The sequence below is a fragment of the Pimephales promelas genome, chromosome 11 (genome assembly GCF_988280905.1).
Source record: "Pimephales promelas chromosome 11, fPimPro1.hap1.1, whole genome shotgun sequence".
NCBI classification, from domain to species: Eukaryota; Metazoa; Chordata; class Actinopteri; order Cypriniformes; family Leuciscidae; genus Pimephales; species Pimephales promelas.
Window position 1 is genome coordinate 23,071,854 of NC_142779.1, and position 19,009 is coordinate 23,090,862.

Sequence of the window (19,009 nt, forward strand, 5' to 3'; positions counted from 1 at the left end):
GAAACTTTGCGTTCGTAAAGAACATGTTTTTGCGAACAAATGCCAAGTTTCTCGGAGAAACGCAAACTTTATGTGAGCGAATGCTAAGTTTCTCGGGAACTCAAAACATTTACGAGAAAATGCAAAAGCATTGACTTTCCTCGCATCTCATATTTCTTTCCCACAACAATGTCCCTTTAGGGGCTCCATAGGAATCAGACTATATGGTTTGATTTTGATTTCACTAAAAATAACATCTGTAACTTCTGAATAACTTCACTAAAAAAAATCTATGAATGACTATATTCAGAAATATGATTCAGAGAACTTTCTTTTGAACAAAATAGTTTCTCACTCAGGAAAACATAAACTAATATGGCATTTACTGTTTAATTTTGCACAGTAATACTGAAGACGTGTAAAATATTTTACAATAAGGTTCATTGCTAAACATTATTTAATGTAATAACTAACATTACCTAACAATGAGCAATCCATTTGTTACAGTATATATACTTTTGTATTAACTAACTTTCAGCTATTCATTGTTTTGTCATGTTAGTTCACTGTGTATAAGCTAATGTTAACAAGTGCAACCTTTGATTTTAATAACGTATTAGAAAATTTTGAAATTAATATTAACTAAGATTAATAAATGCATAAGTATTGTTCATTCTTAGCTCATGTTAACTAATGAACCATATTGTAAAGTTTGACCAGAAACTGCACGCATGCTCTCAGAATGTAACTCATATTAATATGACTTTACAGCACCAAATGATATATTTAGCAGAACAAAGTCTGCCAGTGTCATGCATTTCAGAAATGCATATGCATGTAGAAAATCCCCCATGTATCCTTTTCAAAGCATAATAATTGATTTTCTTGGTCTACAATAATTGTCTGAATAATTTAACACTGTTTAATGCATTGCCTTATTTTCAATCTGACCAGTGTGAACCTGTAGTAACCCACAACCCCACGGCGGCCCCGCTGGTCACAGGATACCTCCACAGAATGCTGTCCATGCCAGCTCAGCTCCCCACCGACCGATGCCACTGTCCCGCTCTGAAGGTAAAGTTAAACCATGAAAGCATTCTTAAAATGAGCGAGTTAGCACTCAACAATGGATCCTGAGGTAATGCCGCATGCAAAATTAATGGCCAATTAAAGCACATTTATGCCAGTCCGTATACCTGGATGACAGCCAGAGACCGAAATAACAGCTTATTAGAAGCAATTTAGCACAAATAAGGGGGTGTTTGGGCACAGACATGCACTTCATCAGCAGGCGATGCTCAGCTAATCTCTTCTGAAGTACAAAGAGCTAGAGTTCATGCTAGGACTCCTCTGAATTTTGATCACAGTGTTTTAGACCTGAGCCCATTTAGCATATTAACATTGCATTATGTAACTTATGTGTATTTAAAAGGCGGATCAAGGGCTTCCGGTTTTGGCAGGACATTCTGGACAAAAGGGAGATAAAGGAGACATGGTAAGGAATGGGTTTCATCAATCACGCATTGATTGTAAATAATACAAAATGGCTTAGTTCTTTGTTCAGTGACATTTAAAGGAGTAGTTCACCTTTTGCTGACAATTTACTCACCCCCATGTCATCCAAGATGTCCACGTCTTTCTTTCTTCAGTTGAAAAGTTTTCTCCATATAATGGACCAAACGGTTCAAGGTTCAAATGAGAGTTTCAGTGCAGCTTCAAAGGGCTTTAAACGACACCAGGGGCCTCATGTACAAAGACTTGTGTTGAATTCATACTAAAACATTGCGTACGAACAAAGCTGTAAATGTGCGTACGCACACAAAAAAAACCAACAGATGTATGAATGTCTGCGTACGAAGGATCCCACACATATTCTCTTTGTACATCCCAATTAACATAAAATTGAGCGCACATGCACGAGCACAATGCCCCACCCAGTCTCCTCCCTCAATTAAATTAATTTAAATATGGTAATTAGTCCAATTTAGCTAAAGAAACCTGCGAGAAACTAAATTTCACTGAAAATGTCTTCTATGAGAATATATGTGAAATTGTAATTTATTCCTGTGATCAAAGCTGAATTTTCAGCATCATTACTCGTCTTCAGTGTCACATGATCCTTCAGAAATCACTCTAATATGATGATTTGATTTATGATTATTATCAGTGTTGAAAACAGCTGTGCTTCTGCTTAATTCATGGAAACCGTGATATGGCATTTTCAGGATTCTTTAATGAATAAAAACTTAAATCAAACACGTATAGAAATCTTATAATCTTTTGTAACATTATAAATGCATTTACTGGCACTTTTAAACAAATTCAATGTGTCCTTGCTGAATAAAAATATTACTTTCTTTTTTTACCTTTACTGACCGAATTTTCGAATACGAATACTGACAGAATTTTCATTTTTGGGTGAACTAACCCTTTAATTGCCTAATAGAATATTTTAATAAGACTCGTGTGACATAATTTGTAATTGATACATTATTTGACATGTTATTAAGCAATATCTGACAGCTGGTGGTGCGATAGAACAATACGTAGTGTAATGTTTGCAACTTCACTTTATTGCCTCTATGAGTTGCCAACGGACAAAAAAGTAAAGGCTTACTTTTACTTGGAGGAACACACATTCTTACGATAATTTCACTGTTAGTACATCTGGCTGTGAACGTGAAAACTGGCGTACACCATATTTTTGTACGTACGCAGTGTTGATACATAAGGCCCAAGACGATGAATAAGGGTCTTATCTAGCGAAAACGAATCTTTTTTTGATTCATTTCGTTTATTTCGTTTGTTGAATGAACCAAATGACTCGAAAAAAGATTTGTTCATTTTGATAAACAAGTTCGAACAGGAGAGTCACGAACGCGCATCACAGAACACGGCAAGGCGAGCATTTGTGCTTATAAAACTTAAAGTTATGGATTTATTTTTTAAATGACTGAACGTTTCACTAGATAAGACCCTTATTCATCGTCTGGTGTCGTTTAAACCCTTTGAAGCTGCACTGAAACTCTCATTTGGACCTTGAACCGTTTGGTTCCCAATGAAGTCCATTATATGGAGAAAATCCTGGAATGTTTTCATCAAAAACCTTAATTTCTTTTCGACTGAAGAAAGAAAGATGTGGACATCTTGGATGACATGGGGATGAGTAAATTATCAGCAAAAGTTTTTTTTTTTTTTTTTAAAGTGAACTACTCCTAATAGATCTGTCCTTTAAAAGAAGTGACGTGCATTAAGATTCACAATCTCTAGTTTTCAGTACAAGTTGCTTTATGGCACTTTTCTTGTCAGTATTATACAAAATTTTTGGTCCACTTTAATTCGTTAGTTATTATTATCCCAACATATTTAAAGCGATGTTTGGCTTCTCTGTGAGGATCTTTGGCAGCAAATAGACATGTTGCCTTCCTTGTGTCACTTAGAGTTTGGAGCCACTGTAAGAATGTTTGGAATTCACACAAATGAACAGCTGATGATATATTTGTTAAGGACAAATGGTCTTTAAGGTCATTAGTCAAATTAGTTTGTTGTGTTTTGGAATAGAGACGTTTCTTGACAAGAACCACTTGCTTAGTCCGGGGTGGGGAATTCGGAATACCATTTGGGAACAAGCAGCCAATAAATTCACAGTCCTATAGGACAAACTTCTGAGAAATGTTGCTTTACTTTTTTACATAAATTGATGCGGCTGCTGCCAAAATGGTTGTTTTTTGTTTTCAAATCCGGTAGGAAATGAGACTACAGTTTTTCTATTGATCTCTTCCAAATTATCCTGCACAACAGTCGCATTACTGTAGCCTTTGTTGCAAATGGAATTGTTGACTATGTGTATGACATTTATCAGACACATGTTTGTTCAGTTAATTGCTCAGTCAAACAACAAAGCTTCTTTTATATCTTGACAACTGGAGTTTGTTATATTGTTGCATTTTGTCGCTCCCGCTGCTTCAGATGTCGAGTTTTTCAGTGATTGAATCCTGATTGAAACGAATGACTGTTCAATGTCATGCTGAATGTGTTTTATGAAATATTATGCAGTATTTTCTCAATGCAATAGAATATACAGGACAAGTGTAATTGCATTTGGAACAAGAACATGACCAATAGCACATATTGAATTTATGATGCATTTCCAAGATATTGCATCAGAGCTGTGAATTAACATTTTAACAGAGGCCTACTGAAGGTGAAAGGGAATTTTATAGTGTTCCAGGTGCCTCTATGCTTGATAAAATCATTGTTTGGCTACTGGAGTCTCAAGTATCGTTACAGTATACGGGCAGATAATTGGATAATTCACCATTTCATGACACCCCTAGGCTATTGTTTTCTTTTTTTTTTCTTTTTTTTTTTTTTGTGGATCGCTATACTGTGTACGTGCATGCTCCGGTTCTCAAGTTGTCATGACTGGAATGCTACATGGCTCCCGTGGAATAAGTGGACAATCCCATGGGATATTCTAGGATCGGGTTTAGCACTCTTCGTATACTCAAATCTCCATTTGCAGTAGTTTAAAGTCAATAGGTCATCACAGAGAATTTTTTTTTCTTCCATTGTCCTATTTTAGAATGAAACACGCTTTCATATCTGCCTTTGTCTTTCGTCTTGTCACAGTAGGGCGGTCGTTAATCAGAGATCAGTGTCAGAACTGTCGGGACACACTTAAATTGTTGCCCCTTGTTTGCGATGGTATTAGACGAAGGGACATTAACATTCTACTAGAAAGCATTTTATTGGACAATGAAACTATGTAGACCTAATGTAGACATTTAGACACTTATTTTGTGTCCATTTTCTAATTTAATGTCAAATATTTTAGCATATTAGTCCGTGGACACTGGTCTGGACACACTCAGAGCTCACAAATATGGACTAAAAGAGAAAAACCTTACATTTTTAATAACATGAGGTCTTTTTGAGTGTTATTTCGTTAGCAGTTATTGTCTAGTGTCAATTATTCATTTTTTTTTGTCTTATGGGTTTCGTCTCGGCACTCGCTCATTATATAACATTCACTGTCAAAATAGTCTGGACACACTTAATTTGTTGGCTGTATTAGTAGTTTTATGGATGTGTAGATTAGAAAAGTTTGCACTCATGGCACTCATTAAGTGTGTGTAAAGGTTTGCAAACAGAATATAATTAACTTCTTTCCATGCTCAACAACAAGACCCCATTCAACTGTTTGACAAATGCTTTTTTACTTTCTTGTGACACATTTTCTTTTAATATAGTCAAGAGATTTTGTTTAATGGCACAGCAGTGTACCATTTCCAATTTCTAATGCTACACTAAAAAAAGTTCCATTAAATGGAACAAAGCTTTGTTTCATATTGTTTTGAGTGCTGTTTCAGGTGATATAATTGGGAGGGATGCTCTTTTATTGAACAAAACATTCGCATTGGCCCCTGTAAAGTGTCAAAGTGTTTGTCATCTTTTAGTAGTGTGCTGTTGGCATATCATTGGCCCAAAAAACGACATGGCGTCTTTATGTAAATTATCGTTGTCATAGGGCTGGGCGATAAATCGATTTTATCGATTAACTCGAATTTGTTGTTTGCGCCGATTTGCGGCGATTTTCTTGAATGAAAGTCAATTTAAAATTTCTTAAACAACCGCTAACGCGGCCATCTGGGCTCCCGTAGTTCCGACCGCGTTCAGTGCTTGCTATGGGCTATATGCACGCATAAGTTCCGCATTTGACGTAACGATGCTCGTCCATTTCCGGTTGTGTAGATTAAAGCGGAGGAAAACCGGAGAAAACGGGATTATGGCAGAGTCTTCAATATTTACTGTCCTCCCGTCTTTGAAACGAAACATACATACGTTTAGATGTAATTTTATATATAGTTATGTTTATTTAATATAATTTTAAAAAGAACCATAAACACAACGAGGGGTGTCTGTTTCATTTGTTTTTGTGACTAACGTTTCATTAGTATAACCATGGAGTATAAAATTCAATATAAATTCTCGCTATTGCATTGGACTCTATGATCGGCGGAAGTTATCGAGCATCCTTACACCTTCACCGGAAATAACGCCGTGCATAGAGCCCATTCACTAACAACATGGCAAATGAACAAGACCGCGGCAGCAGAAGCACACCCGCCGAAGACATACAAGCTGAAACTGCAGGGTCGCTAACTCTCACAAATTCACTGTGAGAGACGGGGACACTCTCTCACGCACACATTTTCTCACGCAGAAAACATCGCGAAGCAAAGAGCAAGAGGACACTGACACCAACAGACAGAGCATGCTGTTATTGATATGAGACAGATTCTCAGCTCTCAGATTCTGTCAATTTTATTAAGAAATTTAAACAATAAACACCGTTTTGGCGCTTGTAAATGTGACGTGATCACGTGAAAGATCACTAACAGATCTCAGTTCAAGCGGCAAGTGAAACGATCATCTGTTACTCTTTACTGCTAACTTACCGAAATAAAACCGATCGATCAGTGTTTTCAACCGTGGAAAGATGTCCATAAAACAGCTGGAGAAGTTTGAGAACAACATGTGTCGCGTAACGTTACATTTACATCAGACATGCCTCAGACTCAGGAATGCCTTTTAATGACCCATAGCACGCATGTTAGTTGGACTTAAAATAATTGCGATAGAGAGGAGCATTTTGCTAAATATGATAACTATATTACACATTTATTATATTTGACCTATATCATTAAAAACGCATTATGTTTAATTTGAGTTAGTTTTAACCTTTAATAATACCAGCTGACAGGGCTCTCTGTATGTATACAGCATTAGGTAATTTATTTTTGGAGAACAAAACGTATCTACTGTAGGCCTACCTAATATTTATCCAAAGGAATTGATATTGAATCAATATCAGAATCAAATCTTTGAAATTGTGAAATTTGTGTTAAGCAATAATAAAAACAGTAGCACAGTCTTTGTACAATGTAAACATTGTGTTTATGGTTAATAAACCTAATAAAATTATGTTTAGTTAACAAATAATTTGACAATCACAATAAACGTATTGTGATGCAAGTTTTTTTTATTTATTTATTTTTTACAATCCCAATCCACCCATTTCATGTTGTGTTACATTTACTTTTTACAATGACAGGGCCTGCCCTCTTGTCTTTTTGGTTTGTTGTTTCTGATTGCACTTGAATCCAGATAATATCACAGAAGGGAATATCGAAACAAAAAGTTAAAACTTGTTTTGAACAATTTCTGTGTCATCTGCAGATTGCTTTTAAGTAGGGGCAGACAAAAAAAATCGATTTAAATCGTAAATCGGATTTTTTGTGAAAAAATCTGGGATTTTTTTTTTTTTTAGGCCATATCGCCCAGCCCTACGTTGTGGTTACGTAAGCCTATTGTGTGTATTTGCCACATTTACATTAAACTCATAATACAAAAGCTCATGAGAACCTAAGCCCCATGTTTTGGGGGGTTGCTCAAGCCAAAAGGCTCATATCCAGGGGCCCACCCTTTTTTTTGCAATGTGGGAATTCATGGATGTTGGAAACTGAAAACGCATTACAGATAAACGAAGCACACGCATTTCACGGCTGGCGATATTTCCGGCGTCTCCTGCTGACTCTGTTCTCTTATTGCTTCCTCAAAGAGAAACATTTGAATATCATAGACGAGCAAGCTGGTATCAAACGGGCATTTCAAGCTTTGTGTTGGCGATATAATTTGTCAGAGACACACCATTCTTAGTGATGTTTCTTATTTTAAGAAAAGAAATGCAAAGTTATGGAGGATGGGAGGATGCATGTATATGTATTAGAGCACAGGCTAGATTTACTGCAGCACGGTGAATGGAAAAGGGGGAAAATAAGATCTTATATTTATAGACTGCATGCAGAACTTATTTACGTACTTACTAGAGTGTCTATCTTTGAATTGCCTGGTAGTATTTTTTACTATATTGAATTGCTTGGTGTCTTGTGTACTATATTCATGTATGCTAAAGAATCTGTATTTTGCGTTTTGCAAGCATAATGTATGATAAAAAAAAAATGGTGTTTAACGTAAGTATTAACTTAAATCCGGTTACATTTAACAATACATGTATAAACCAGCCAATTAACATAATATGTTGTAAGACTACTAACCAACAGCCATTTAATGCACAGAACATGGTCATGAGAGCCAGGTGTTTAATGGATGTATTAGTAATGCGTTTCATTAAATCTTTTTGAAAACCGAAAGAAAGTCACAGTCTCCGACCGTGAACACGGTCAACCCCAGAAGAGAGACCGTAGCCGATTTGCAAGGTAGTGTACGGCTATTACAGCGTTCTGAGCTATTAAGCTCACCGAATGTCACCCAAAGGTTAATTGCAGTGACCTACACAAGAACCCTTTCTGTGGATCACTTCGAACGTGCTTCTCAAAAGAGTTTGTACCCAGCGATGAAAATTGCCAGTCGCAATCGTGTTTCATGGATTGAGTGAAGTGGGATTAATCGCATGAGGAGTTCTGTTCAGAGCGAACCAGCATTTCTAGATCCTTAATACTAGCCGATGCACAACACGTCCAAAATGCAATTACCTGGGCTGGTTTTGTTGTTATGGAGATGTACTTTCTGATCACACTGCCTCCCTTAGAGTTCTCTCTCTCTCTCTCCCTGTAATCCAATATTCGACTAGGAACCAAAACGACATGAGTGATTTTTGGGCAGCAAACCTAAATTCAGGGTCCACCGGCATGCTTGAATTATTCATGAACCGGAGTAGTTGTTTTAATGGCCTCACAATTCATTAAAGCTCACTCAATATTGTTATTTGTAAACGGATTAAAATCTAGGGAATGTCAAGGTTATTTTTAGGTGAATTTGACAGCATGAGTGTAGCTTGATTGATGGACCCTATGACTTAATGACAACATAGAATGTTTCCCTCCACCACTTCATTGCTTTGTGTGTACTGCACATTTCAGTGAAAAACTTTCAGTGTAAAAAAACAAAACTGTTTGTTCAGCACATTATCAAGTGAAAGAAATGAACACAACACTTAGGACCCTATCATACTTGGTGCAATGCGGCGTCAGATGCGATCCAAGTGAGTTTTGCTAGTTTCAGCCCGACGGCGTTATCATTTTTTACGTTTTGCGCCATGTTGTTTAAATAACAAATGCATTTGTGTGCCTGTTCACTCATTGGTGTGCTGGTGTGAAAAATGAGCTGTGTTCATGTACATTGTATACGTGTAGCTAATTTGAACAGCAAATATGAATATTGAAGCACAATGTATGTTTTTTTTATTTAAAGAGCGCATTAGTAATATGCACCTATAGCCGGGTCCACAACGCGCATACTCTTTGTCCTGTAGATCAGAGCTGATCTACTAAGGCCCCATCCACACCACTGCGTTTTCGTTTAAAAACGGAGACCTTTTGCTACGTTTGCACCTACCGTCCAGACTAAAACGTGAAAAACGAAGACCAAAAACGGAGAAGTTTAGAAACGCTGCAGCTGCGTTTTGCCTTTTGAATCTCCGGAGGGCATTTTAGTGTGGACGAGACAAAACGGAGGAGTTCAGAAACGCTGACGCATAGGCTGACGCTTGGCTCTATGATTGGGTCTTATCAGTCATGACGTATCCTTCCCTGATTCGTCATTTCGTCATTCGTCATTTACACCGGCACGCGCATGCCCAGTGTTCTGCGTTTTCAGTCGTTTTAATGTGGACGGAGATAATTTCTAATATTCGTTTTAATTCTCCGTTTTTAAACGAAAATGCAGTAGTGTGGACGGGGCCTAAGCAAACTTCTGTTAAGGGGCCCTCCTACCTGACCCATGAGCCATGTAAAATGTAATTCCTGATATCACATATAGACATTGTTACTAGCAAAAGTAACACAAAGAAATAGTACAAATTTATTTATTGATATCAAAAATGCATCCTGAGAATAAAAAAAGCTAAAATGGCTTGCCATTGCATGTCACTGTGTTTTAAATGATAAAAGCAAAACTTGTTTCTTGTTTACTGAGCGATATGCATCCATATTGACCAGTATGTCCAGCCAATCAAGGTTTTAAATGCAATATAGCCCATAAATCAATAGTCAATACATTGTCAATACATTGCTTTCCATCTTGCTTTATTGCGGAGTTGTAAGTAAACTGACTTGGAGACTAGAAAATCATTGTCTTGTTTTAAAAGTTTGTGCGTCTATAATGAGGAGTGCCATTACGCCCATTGGACTCGTCCCCACAGATGTTTTGCTGGAAAGTGCACGTTTAATTTTGAGCACGCGCATGTGAACGCATGTTAAAGTCTTTTCCAAGCTGCAGTTTAAACGAACACCATTGCCCTTTGTCGTTCACCAAACGTAATAAATAGTTGTATTTCACTCTCGCTTTTTTTTGCGCTGACCATTTTTCCTGTCGTTAAACAAAAGTGGATTCGAAGATTAGATTGTTAAAATGGGGCCCTTAGAATCGAAATTGTCTTTGTTTTTTACTTTTTAATTATTCTATTATATAATTTATATTTAAGCAAATAAGAAAGTGTTGTTGTATGGAAAATTTGTTCATTTATTTCTTTTCTTGTCTTTTATTTTTTCATTATTTATATTATCATATATTACAATTTAAGACGACATTCCAAAACCATGGCATGTTCAGCATATCCCTGCCAGTACTACACGTGGACCACAGACTTGCAGTAGTTTTACTCTATTAACCTTGACTCTAATGTTCGCAGGCACGTCAAACAAGGTTACTGCGGGTCTTGAGCTTGTAGCCTCCCAATTATCGAGTAATATTATCCAGCTCTGCAGCTGCTGGCCAGTGTGTTACAAAGAGCCCCAGACAGCTGTAATGGTGCGGAACACTATAGATCTCAAAAGCCACTGCTTAATGTGTCAATACGGGATTGTCCACCAACATTCCCATCTGCCATGTCTTCTCCAGGGGCTTGCAGGAAAAGACAAACTCTTACGATATTTTGAGTGGCATCGCTATGGTGGATGTTACCGGAGGCCTTGCTGTCAGATGGATGCCACACTAATAGATTTGTATGATCTCAGTGATCTTGAGAAATCATAAGTCTGTCATTAGTGTCTTCATGGGCAGCAACTTTTAGCATGATACGCAGGGTAACTCATTTTAGAAGGAAAGATGCCAAAGCATTCCAGTGATTTTCACTGTACTGTGTGACAGGTGGTAAATGTAGCCTGATGTTTCTCTGCAGATGTTATGAATATCTCTCATGAAACTATGGTAATACATAACATAAGTGAGCTGTATCGCCCTGTAGGATTAGGCGAAACATCTTGGAAGTATTGCCGCTAGCCACTCGCCAGTATTGGTGCCCTGCTTTCACTACAAAACGCTTTCTAAAAAAAATTTAGTGAGCTAAATATCTAGAGAATTTCAATGGTAAATCCCATATTTACAGGGCGGGACAACCTGTCACTCACATGACATTACAGCAATAGCAAACCACAACCATCCAATCAATTCCCGATGGACAAAGTCAAGTCCCGTCCTTTTTTTTTTTTCTAGTTTGAGAAGCTGTTTGACTTGGATATACGTCACAATAGAGTGCCGAAGTTACGACGTCACTCTGTAGGCCAACGAAGTGGACGTGAGTTAGCATTTTAGCACTACCGGTTCCCTCGCTCTAAAGTCTATGGGATTTTTGAATGGGTTTTTGCTAAATCGCCTGAAATATGGTCTGTGGTGAACAAAGCCTCTAAATATTTTCACGTGTTGATCTATGACATAGAACACACAGTTATAACCTGCTTGTGTTTTTTAAAAACTTTATATAGGCTTCAAAATGTATACATTTTGGATTAACTTGCAAAGATTATCTTGATAGACAAAACGTGTAAGGGTCACAACTCTTTGTTAAACACAGATCTTATTTTTTGTGATTTATCAAAAGCCTATGGGGAAAATGCATAGCTTTTCGATCGAGGGAACTAGCTTCCGAGTTGTCCTACAAATTAAGAAAAGACCATTTCAACTTTCATGCCTACTTCGCAAATGAGAGAAATGTTGATCATATATAATTAAAATCAGTACCAAATCATAACAAAATAGATTAAAAACAAAGCTAAAAAGTCATACACTGCTGTTTTTTGTTGTTGTTTTTGAACAAAATTTAAATAGTATTTCATTTGAAAATAACATTTCCTTTCTCACCCTAAACTTTTGAACGGTATGGTGTTCATGGTTCAATATAATTAGAAATTGTTTACTTAACCCAATATTTTATTTGTGCTAGAGTTGTATGCATTAGATTTTTTTTTTTTGTTAGCTAGGCTTAGGCAACAAACTCTACTGAAGTCAACTGTCCGGTGAGTAGGGCTGTCAAACGATTAATCGCGATTAATTTCATCCAAAATAAAAGTTTGTGTTTACATAATATATGTGGGTGCACTGTGTATAATTATTTTATAAATACACACACGTGCATGTATATGTAAGAAAAAAAAAATATATATAAAATATTTATATATAATATAAATCATGTATAAATCTATATACATTATGTACATAAATTATTTTCTTAAATATATACAAGCATGTGTGTGTATTTATATATATATATATATATATATATATATATATTAAAATAATTATACACAGTGCGCCCACATATATTATATAAACACAAACTTTTATTTTGGATGTGATTAGTCGCGATTAATCATTTGACAGCCCTACTGGTGAGATGAGTTATATAATTGCCAGTTTATAGTGTACCAAATCAGTAATTTATGAGTATATATTTAGGTAGAAGGAAGAGCAAGGCAGTTCACTATGTTTTGAAACCAATCTAAAGTGTCTATTGAAAGATTCACACGTCACATAAATTTAAGGAGGTTTTAAAAGCTTGTAATAGCTCCAAAGCAGCAGGGATGCATACTACAGTATTTTATTGCTGTTGTAAATTTTTTAGAAAACCCTGTGGAGAAAATTACCCCAGGAACCTTAATTATGATAGACATCATTACCTAATAGTGTTTATACAAATCTTGTCAGCTTCAGACTTGTCAATTTCAGGCAACAATTTATACATCAAGAACTCTTGTTATAGGTCACTGATGAACTGTCAGATCTGGATAGAGTGTTTGGCGTTTTCTTCTGTAAATGAAGTTTTTATTCCTCAGGTTGACAGGGGCATAGCTTCTTCTCCTGATCTTGATGGTATTTCTGGAAAGGTAGGCATTTATCCATCCTATTTTATAAATGCTTAAAGAAAGGATAGGTTGTCTGAAAGACTTTGAATAGCACCTTGCGGTAGTAAGTGGCTTCCAAATAGAGTTTCTGTCACCAGTCTGAAGTGCTTCTTCGCATTCAGGTCCGATAGCACACTTCAGAGTGCTATTCCACTCTTTCACAGGATGCATTGGGTGGAAGTATTTTTTTTCTGCCAGGGGTTCTTCACCAGATGCATATAATCTGCTAGAAAGGTTTATTTTATCCTGGGTTGGCTGGAGAGGCTTGAAATCAGATTACGGCGATGGGATCTCTTCTATCAGTCAGTTTGGGATTAGACAGTGACAGACCACAGGGGACGAAGTCTGCAGATTTATGACTCAACATGCTTGTATCGGACTGAGCTGTACACTTCTGGAATCTTAATTGTAGAATTGCTTTGTGGGAGAATAGACTTTGATTTTAAGGGAGTTACTAGCTACTGGAGATGGCTATACAATTTGTATGAAGATTTACAGAATCTGACTGAAGACATTTAGTTGTTTTAGGCTATCAAAATATGAAGGTCTTAAACTGAATTTTTTTTGTTGTTGTTTTTATTTAGTACACATTGTTTTTTTTTTTTTTGGGGGGGGGGGGGGGGGGGTTCAGTAGTACTTTCAAGGCAACACTGTATTAACCCTTGCATGCATGAATGTTTCTCCAATCATTATTACATATATGAGAGTGAGTGATATATTTAGAGACCCGGATCTATATCTAACACGGATGGATCTCTACCTGTGATGATGATGTAAAACTCTCCTCATATTAGAGTAACAATTACATAAGGATACAATAAAGCATATTTTGTTACCTTCTGGAGGTTGGAAGGGTTCAGTTTGAGCAGATGTTTTATACCATCATCATTGTCCTCGTCAGAGCTCATTTCCCAGTACATTCAGCATCTGGCTCACATTCGCCATTTCAAACATGTTTTCAAAACTATAATTTTCAACATATGAAGAGTTCAAATGCAAAAGCCTCTAAGTGCCATTTGAAATTTTCTTCTAGAATGATCATTTTTATCAAGCTTGTATATTTAAGTTCAGTGATTTCACTTAAATTGCAATAATAATTACCTATTAATAATTGTTATTTAAGTGAAATTACTGAACTTAAATATACAAGTTTGATAAAAATCATTATTAAAGAAGAAAATTTCAAATGGCATTTAGAGGCTTTTGCATCTGAACTCTTCATATGTAAAATTGGTATTTTGATCGCTGACAGCTTCTCCACCAGATTCACCATAAGTGACAGTGACACTAATATTTGATTGTGTTCAGTTTTTGTGTCTACAGTAAATCGCTGTGCCTTTTCAAGTTTTGCTGATGATGTTTCCTATTCTTTTGTTTTCTGCCTGCGGTAACTATGAGTGAACCATCACTTCATTATTGTGTATCAGACATTGCCATCGTGTAGAGTAAAGGTGAATTGCTATTATTATGTCTTCAAAGATTCAATTATAATTGTGCAGAATACATATAACTACACCGTTACACAAAAACAAAAAAATGGGAAAACGCATTCATTTATGTATTTTTTTCTTGTTATAGTTTATAATGAATTGATTGAGAAATATTAAGGTTGATGTCTAACTTTAAAAAATGAATGAGGAGGGTGACAGATCGGGATCTGATCTTCCTTTCCACACTTATTCAGATTGAACAGCTTAATGTTCTTTTTTTTTGTTTTAGATAATTTCAGACTTGGATGTGCTCTCTATATTTTATAGAAAGGCTGTCAGTTGATTAACAGTTTAATTACATAAATAACACTGGCTAATTATAATGAATCAGATTAATCGCTTGTACAATATTTGTTAAGACAAGCCCCCAAATTAAGATAATTCAAATCATTATCTACAGTTTATTGTGGGATAAACAGTGACTTTAGAATTTGTTCTCTGTTGGAAAAAATGGCAATTTCCTGACATTTTCCATTAAGTTTACAGACATTTCTTTCAATCCTATCATGTTATATTGTCATATTTTATTGACTTTCCTTCGTGTGTTTTTTTTATTTCAATATTATTTCTTTCATTTTGCTGCAGACTCATGGTACGGCAAAACTTGCCATTTCAAGCTTGAATCGCTCTGAATCACACTTTTATAAATTTGTGCCGATCTAAAGCCTAAAAATATAAGCTTACCTTAAACTTTAGCACTATTATTTTACTGCCTTGCAACCACTGTGGAAAAAATATTTTTGGATGAGTGAATCTAGTTTCATTTTTTTTCTGGCGAACGTGAACCTGAACTTGCGGGAGGGCAGGGCATTGCAGGTGAAAAGGTAAACAGCTTCAGTTTATCACCTTGAACTCAAGGAGAATTCACATTCTGATTTCCATTTCATGCTATTAATATTTGATTTAGCTGCAAAGTCACGGCTGGAGTCTCGGTTCATGCTGTCAGTACTTCTAAAAAACAAACACTCTTTTCTCTTATCTTCTCTTATTGCTTTACATGCAGAAAAAACAACAAAACAAACACATTTGCATAGACATGCTGTAGCTTGGAAACCAATGGTGCTCTGTCTGGAGTGCATTGGCTGCATACATATTCATCTGTATATAAATCCCTTAATGCGGATGGGCAATTTAACGTGCTGTAATTAAGACTGCCCAATTCGTAATTATCTCACCATGATCAGACCAAAAAAAATGACTCGTACAGAGAAAGATAGAGCGGTTGTGTTTTTTTGGCCCCTGGAGAGCATAGGATGGCACTTTGTTCAGCACAGAGATCGAACTGTAATTATGAGCTAATGCAGAACCACTAAAACAGTTTTTATTGAATCTCATTAGTGAATAATAGCCTGTTTTAGTGTAGACGCATATAATGGGTAGCTTACTGTAAAGAACCAGAATTGTGCACTTATGTCGCTATAGTTTTAATAGTTGTAGTAATGGTGTATGTATATTTTGGAATCACGAATTATATTAGTTATTAATATTCATTAAGTAATATATTATTATTATTTCATATTTCAATGCATTTTTTTCACAAATACAATTTCAATTCACATATTCTTAATTGTTTTAATACATTTTGTTTTATGAGCCATGGTGTAATTGCATTGTCTTTATATGCTTTTTCGATATAATCAACATTTTGTGGTGCAATATGCTGCTTTTTGACAACTTAGTGTACAGAAAAAGTATTTTCCAATATATTTTCCAATAATTCATTATGTAATTGTAATGATGTCACACAACTTGTGTTCGACTAATACAATTGTCCTGTCGTTTGACTTTTAAATTCCTTTGAATTCAGTGAATTCATCTTCCTGACATTCAAATTCGACTATTCCTAATTTTTTTTTGGAGGTTTCCTACAACAGGTTTACATGCATTCAAGGTAAAAAAAAACAAAAACCAAAAACACACATTTTCTCATAATATACATTGCACATCACCCCCTTTCTCACAGTGTCTGAAACGGTTTGATAGAGGATTCAATCTCTCTAAACTCCTTTCCAGGAGCTTTCTCTGCTCTGATTGGTCAGCTGGCCGAGTCTGTTGTGATTGGTCGATCGCATGTGTCAGAAGCAAAATGCCCATTACCATATCTGAATTTCGGGTCAAAGAAGACGTTGTTCCCAGGCAGCCAATGAAGACCATAGACTGACATTATGCAAATTAGTTACGTTAATTACATTTCAGAATCGATTCTTTAAGGAGACCATAACTTTGTCGTATGTGTACTTTGATCTTTAAAACGTTGCACAAACAGCTATTACACACTACATGAAAAGTAATCTAAATAAAAAAAAAACACAAGATGGACACTTTCTGGGCAAATTCATACTCCTGAATTGAATAGCCAGTTCTCACAATCTTTTTACCCGTCCCTGTAGACAACATCTAGATCCTTCCATTTGCGGTGAGAGCAAAAGCTGCATTGTTAGACAGCTCTGACCAAGGAGTCTGGATTGGATCTCCAATGAATCAAACGTAACTGAGAGTTGTCGTGACATGATGTAGAAACCAAATGCTCAGCAAGGTGCACATATTCTCAGTCAGTCTCACTATATCTGTCATGTATTAGCGTCTCCTGAGGTTGGACGTGCAGCTGTCAGCTTCACCTGCTAGACCGTTAAACAAATTTGATCCTTACATGCTGGTACATCTTTCATTTGTAAGTGCACAGTTATCTCAGCAACACAAAGATTAACTGATCTACTTTGTCTAGGATGTTTATATTATCTATGCATTCACATTTTGGGGGATTTGAATGTGATTTGAGTAAAATTTATGCAGGGGTTTCCGCATTACACTGAGGTGCAGGTGCAATTCCATAATCAATGAAAAGATGAACTCATTAAATCATTAATGGGCTGGTAACACCAAAACAGTTTATGCATTCTAAAGACATTTACTGCAGGACATAATTCATGATACTTTTTCAAAGGAATTGTGGTTTCTTCTAGTTGTCGACTGATATGTCGCTAAGCTAGGTTTATTGGCTGATATTTGACATTTTTTAATTATCGAAATCATCCGATGTGTTTTCAACTGTCTCCGTGTAAACAACAAAAACTTGAATCCCTGAAAATGATGATATCGTGCGCATGCATGTTACGTGTTCAATCTGGTTTCATCGCCATCTAATGGCTTGACAGCAGAAAACAGTGTTTTTATTTGTTTTCGCGGTTGCGTGTGAATGGGGATTGGTTTGACAATCTGTATGCTGAAAAATTTGAAGGAAAGACGTTTCCATTTTAACCATTATCGTTGTCATGTAAACGCATCCTTAATTTGTTACCTTAAAGGGGTCATAAAATGGTACATGCGCTTTTACAAGTAAATTGTACCGAAATGTGTGTTGGCAGTGCCTGTACACAACCATCATAAAATGATAAAAATCCATCCAGTGTTTTTGTTTCAATCTCCTTCAATCTCCTATTCCTCTCTCTCAAATCGAGCTGTTCGACTGTGTGACGTCGCTTTACCTTTAACGTCAGTTAGGTGACGGGTTAGGTTTAGGGGTAGGTTTAGGTCTGGGGTAGAGTTAGGATCCCATTAGTCTCGCGTAGCCAGACCTTCAGACTGACGGCTGAAGGTCTGGAATTCATAGCAGCTTTCTTTGGCCAAGGCCCGCCCATAAGGCCGTTTGACTGACATGTAAAACAACCAATTACAGTTTGTTTCGTTCAGCGTCACGTTTCAGGGCGTGGAAATGTCCCCACAACAACAGATCGGCGTGCAACAAGTCAGTCAGCAGCAGTTACTGGAGTGCCTTATGGATCAATTCGTTAACAACGCTCCGCGCTATTAAATTCGCCCACGAACTCGCGCTCATGTCCATCTTATGCCCGCTTTGTCAACGCCGCACATTGAATACTCACATGAGTCAGGCTGCGAATGTAAGTTACGTCCCCGCCACAGCGCGCTCACGCCTACTAAATAAACGCTTCACCTCTGGCGCCGCGTACTCGCTATTCCCTTTAGCCTTTAGTTTAGCACATCTAGTGGATGCATAACGCAAACCCAGTCAAACGTTTGACTCTGCAGTATCTTATGTGCCTTATAATCCAGTGCGCCCTATATATGAATACTGAATCGGCCAGCTGCGATGTCAGCGTAGACCTGTTTGCCCACAAACACGGCTGATATCCCCTTCGCAACTAGGTACTTCACTTGATCTTCCATAATAGATAGGAGGGGACATACAACTACGTTTAGCTGATCTTGATAAATGCTCATTGTCACCTTAACTGTCTATGATTGTCACTCATAAACACAACAGTTTTTCTTCTGCAATCACACATCTGCGCTTTGTTTCCCGGCGGACCGAAAATAAAC

At 36.7% G+C, this 19,009-nt stretch overlaps 1 protein-coding gene across 2 annotated transcripts in view; it reads left to right on the top strand.

The window, feature by feature from the left end:
* col19a1 (collagen, type XIX, alpha 1) overlaps nucleotides 1–19,009 on the top strand; it is a 215,356-nt gene that overhangs the window by 27,663 nt on the left and 168,684 nt on the right. Inside the window, exons 8-9 of one of the 2 annotated variants that reach the window (XM_039651732.2) lie at nucleotides 934–1,053; nucleotides 1,412–1,474. In XM_039651732.2, coding sequence (XP_039507666.2) covers nucleotides 934–1,053; nucleotides 1,412–1,474 — 183 coding nt within the window. The remainder of the gene's footprint in view (nucleotides 1–933; nucleotides 1,054–1,411; nucleotides 1,475–19,009) is intronic. The other variant, XM_039651740.2, reaches the window with a different exon arrangement.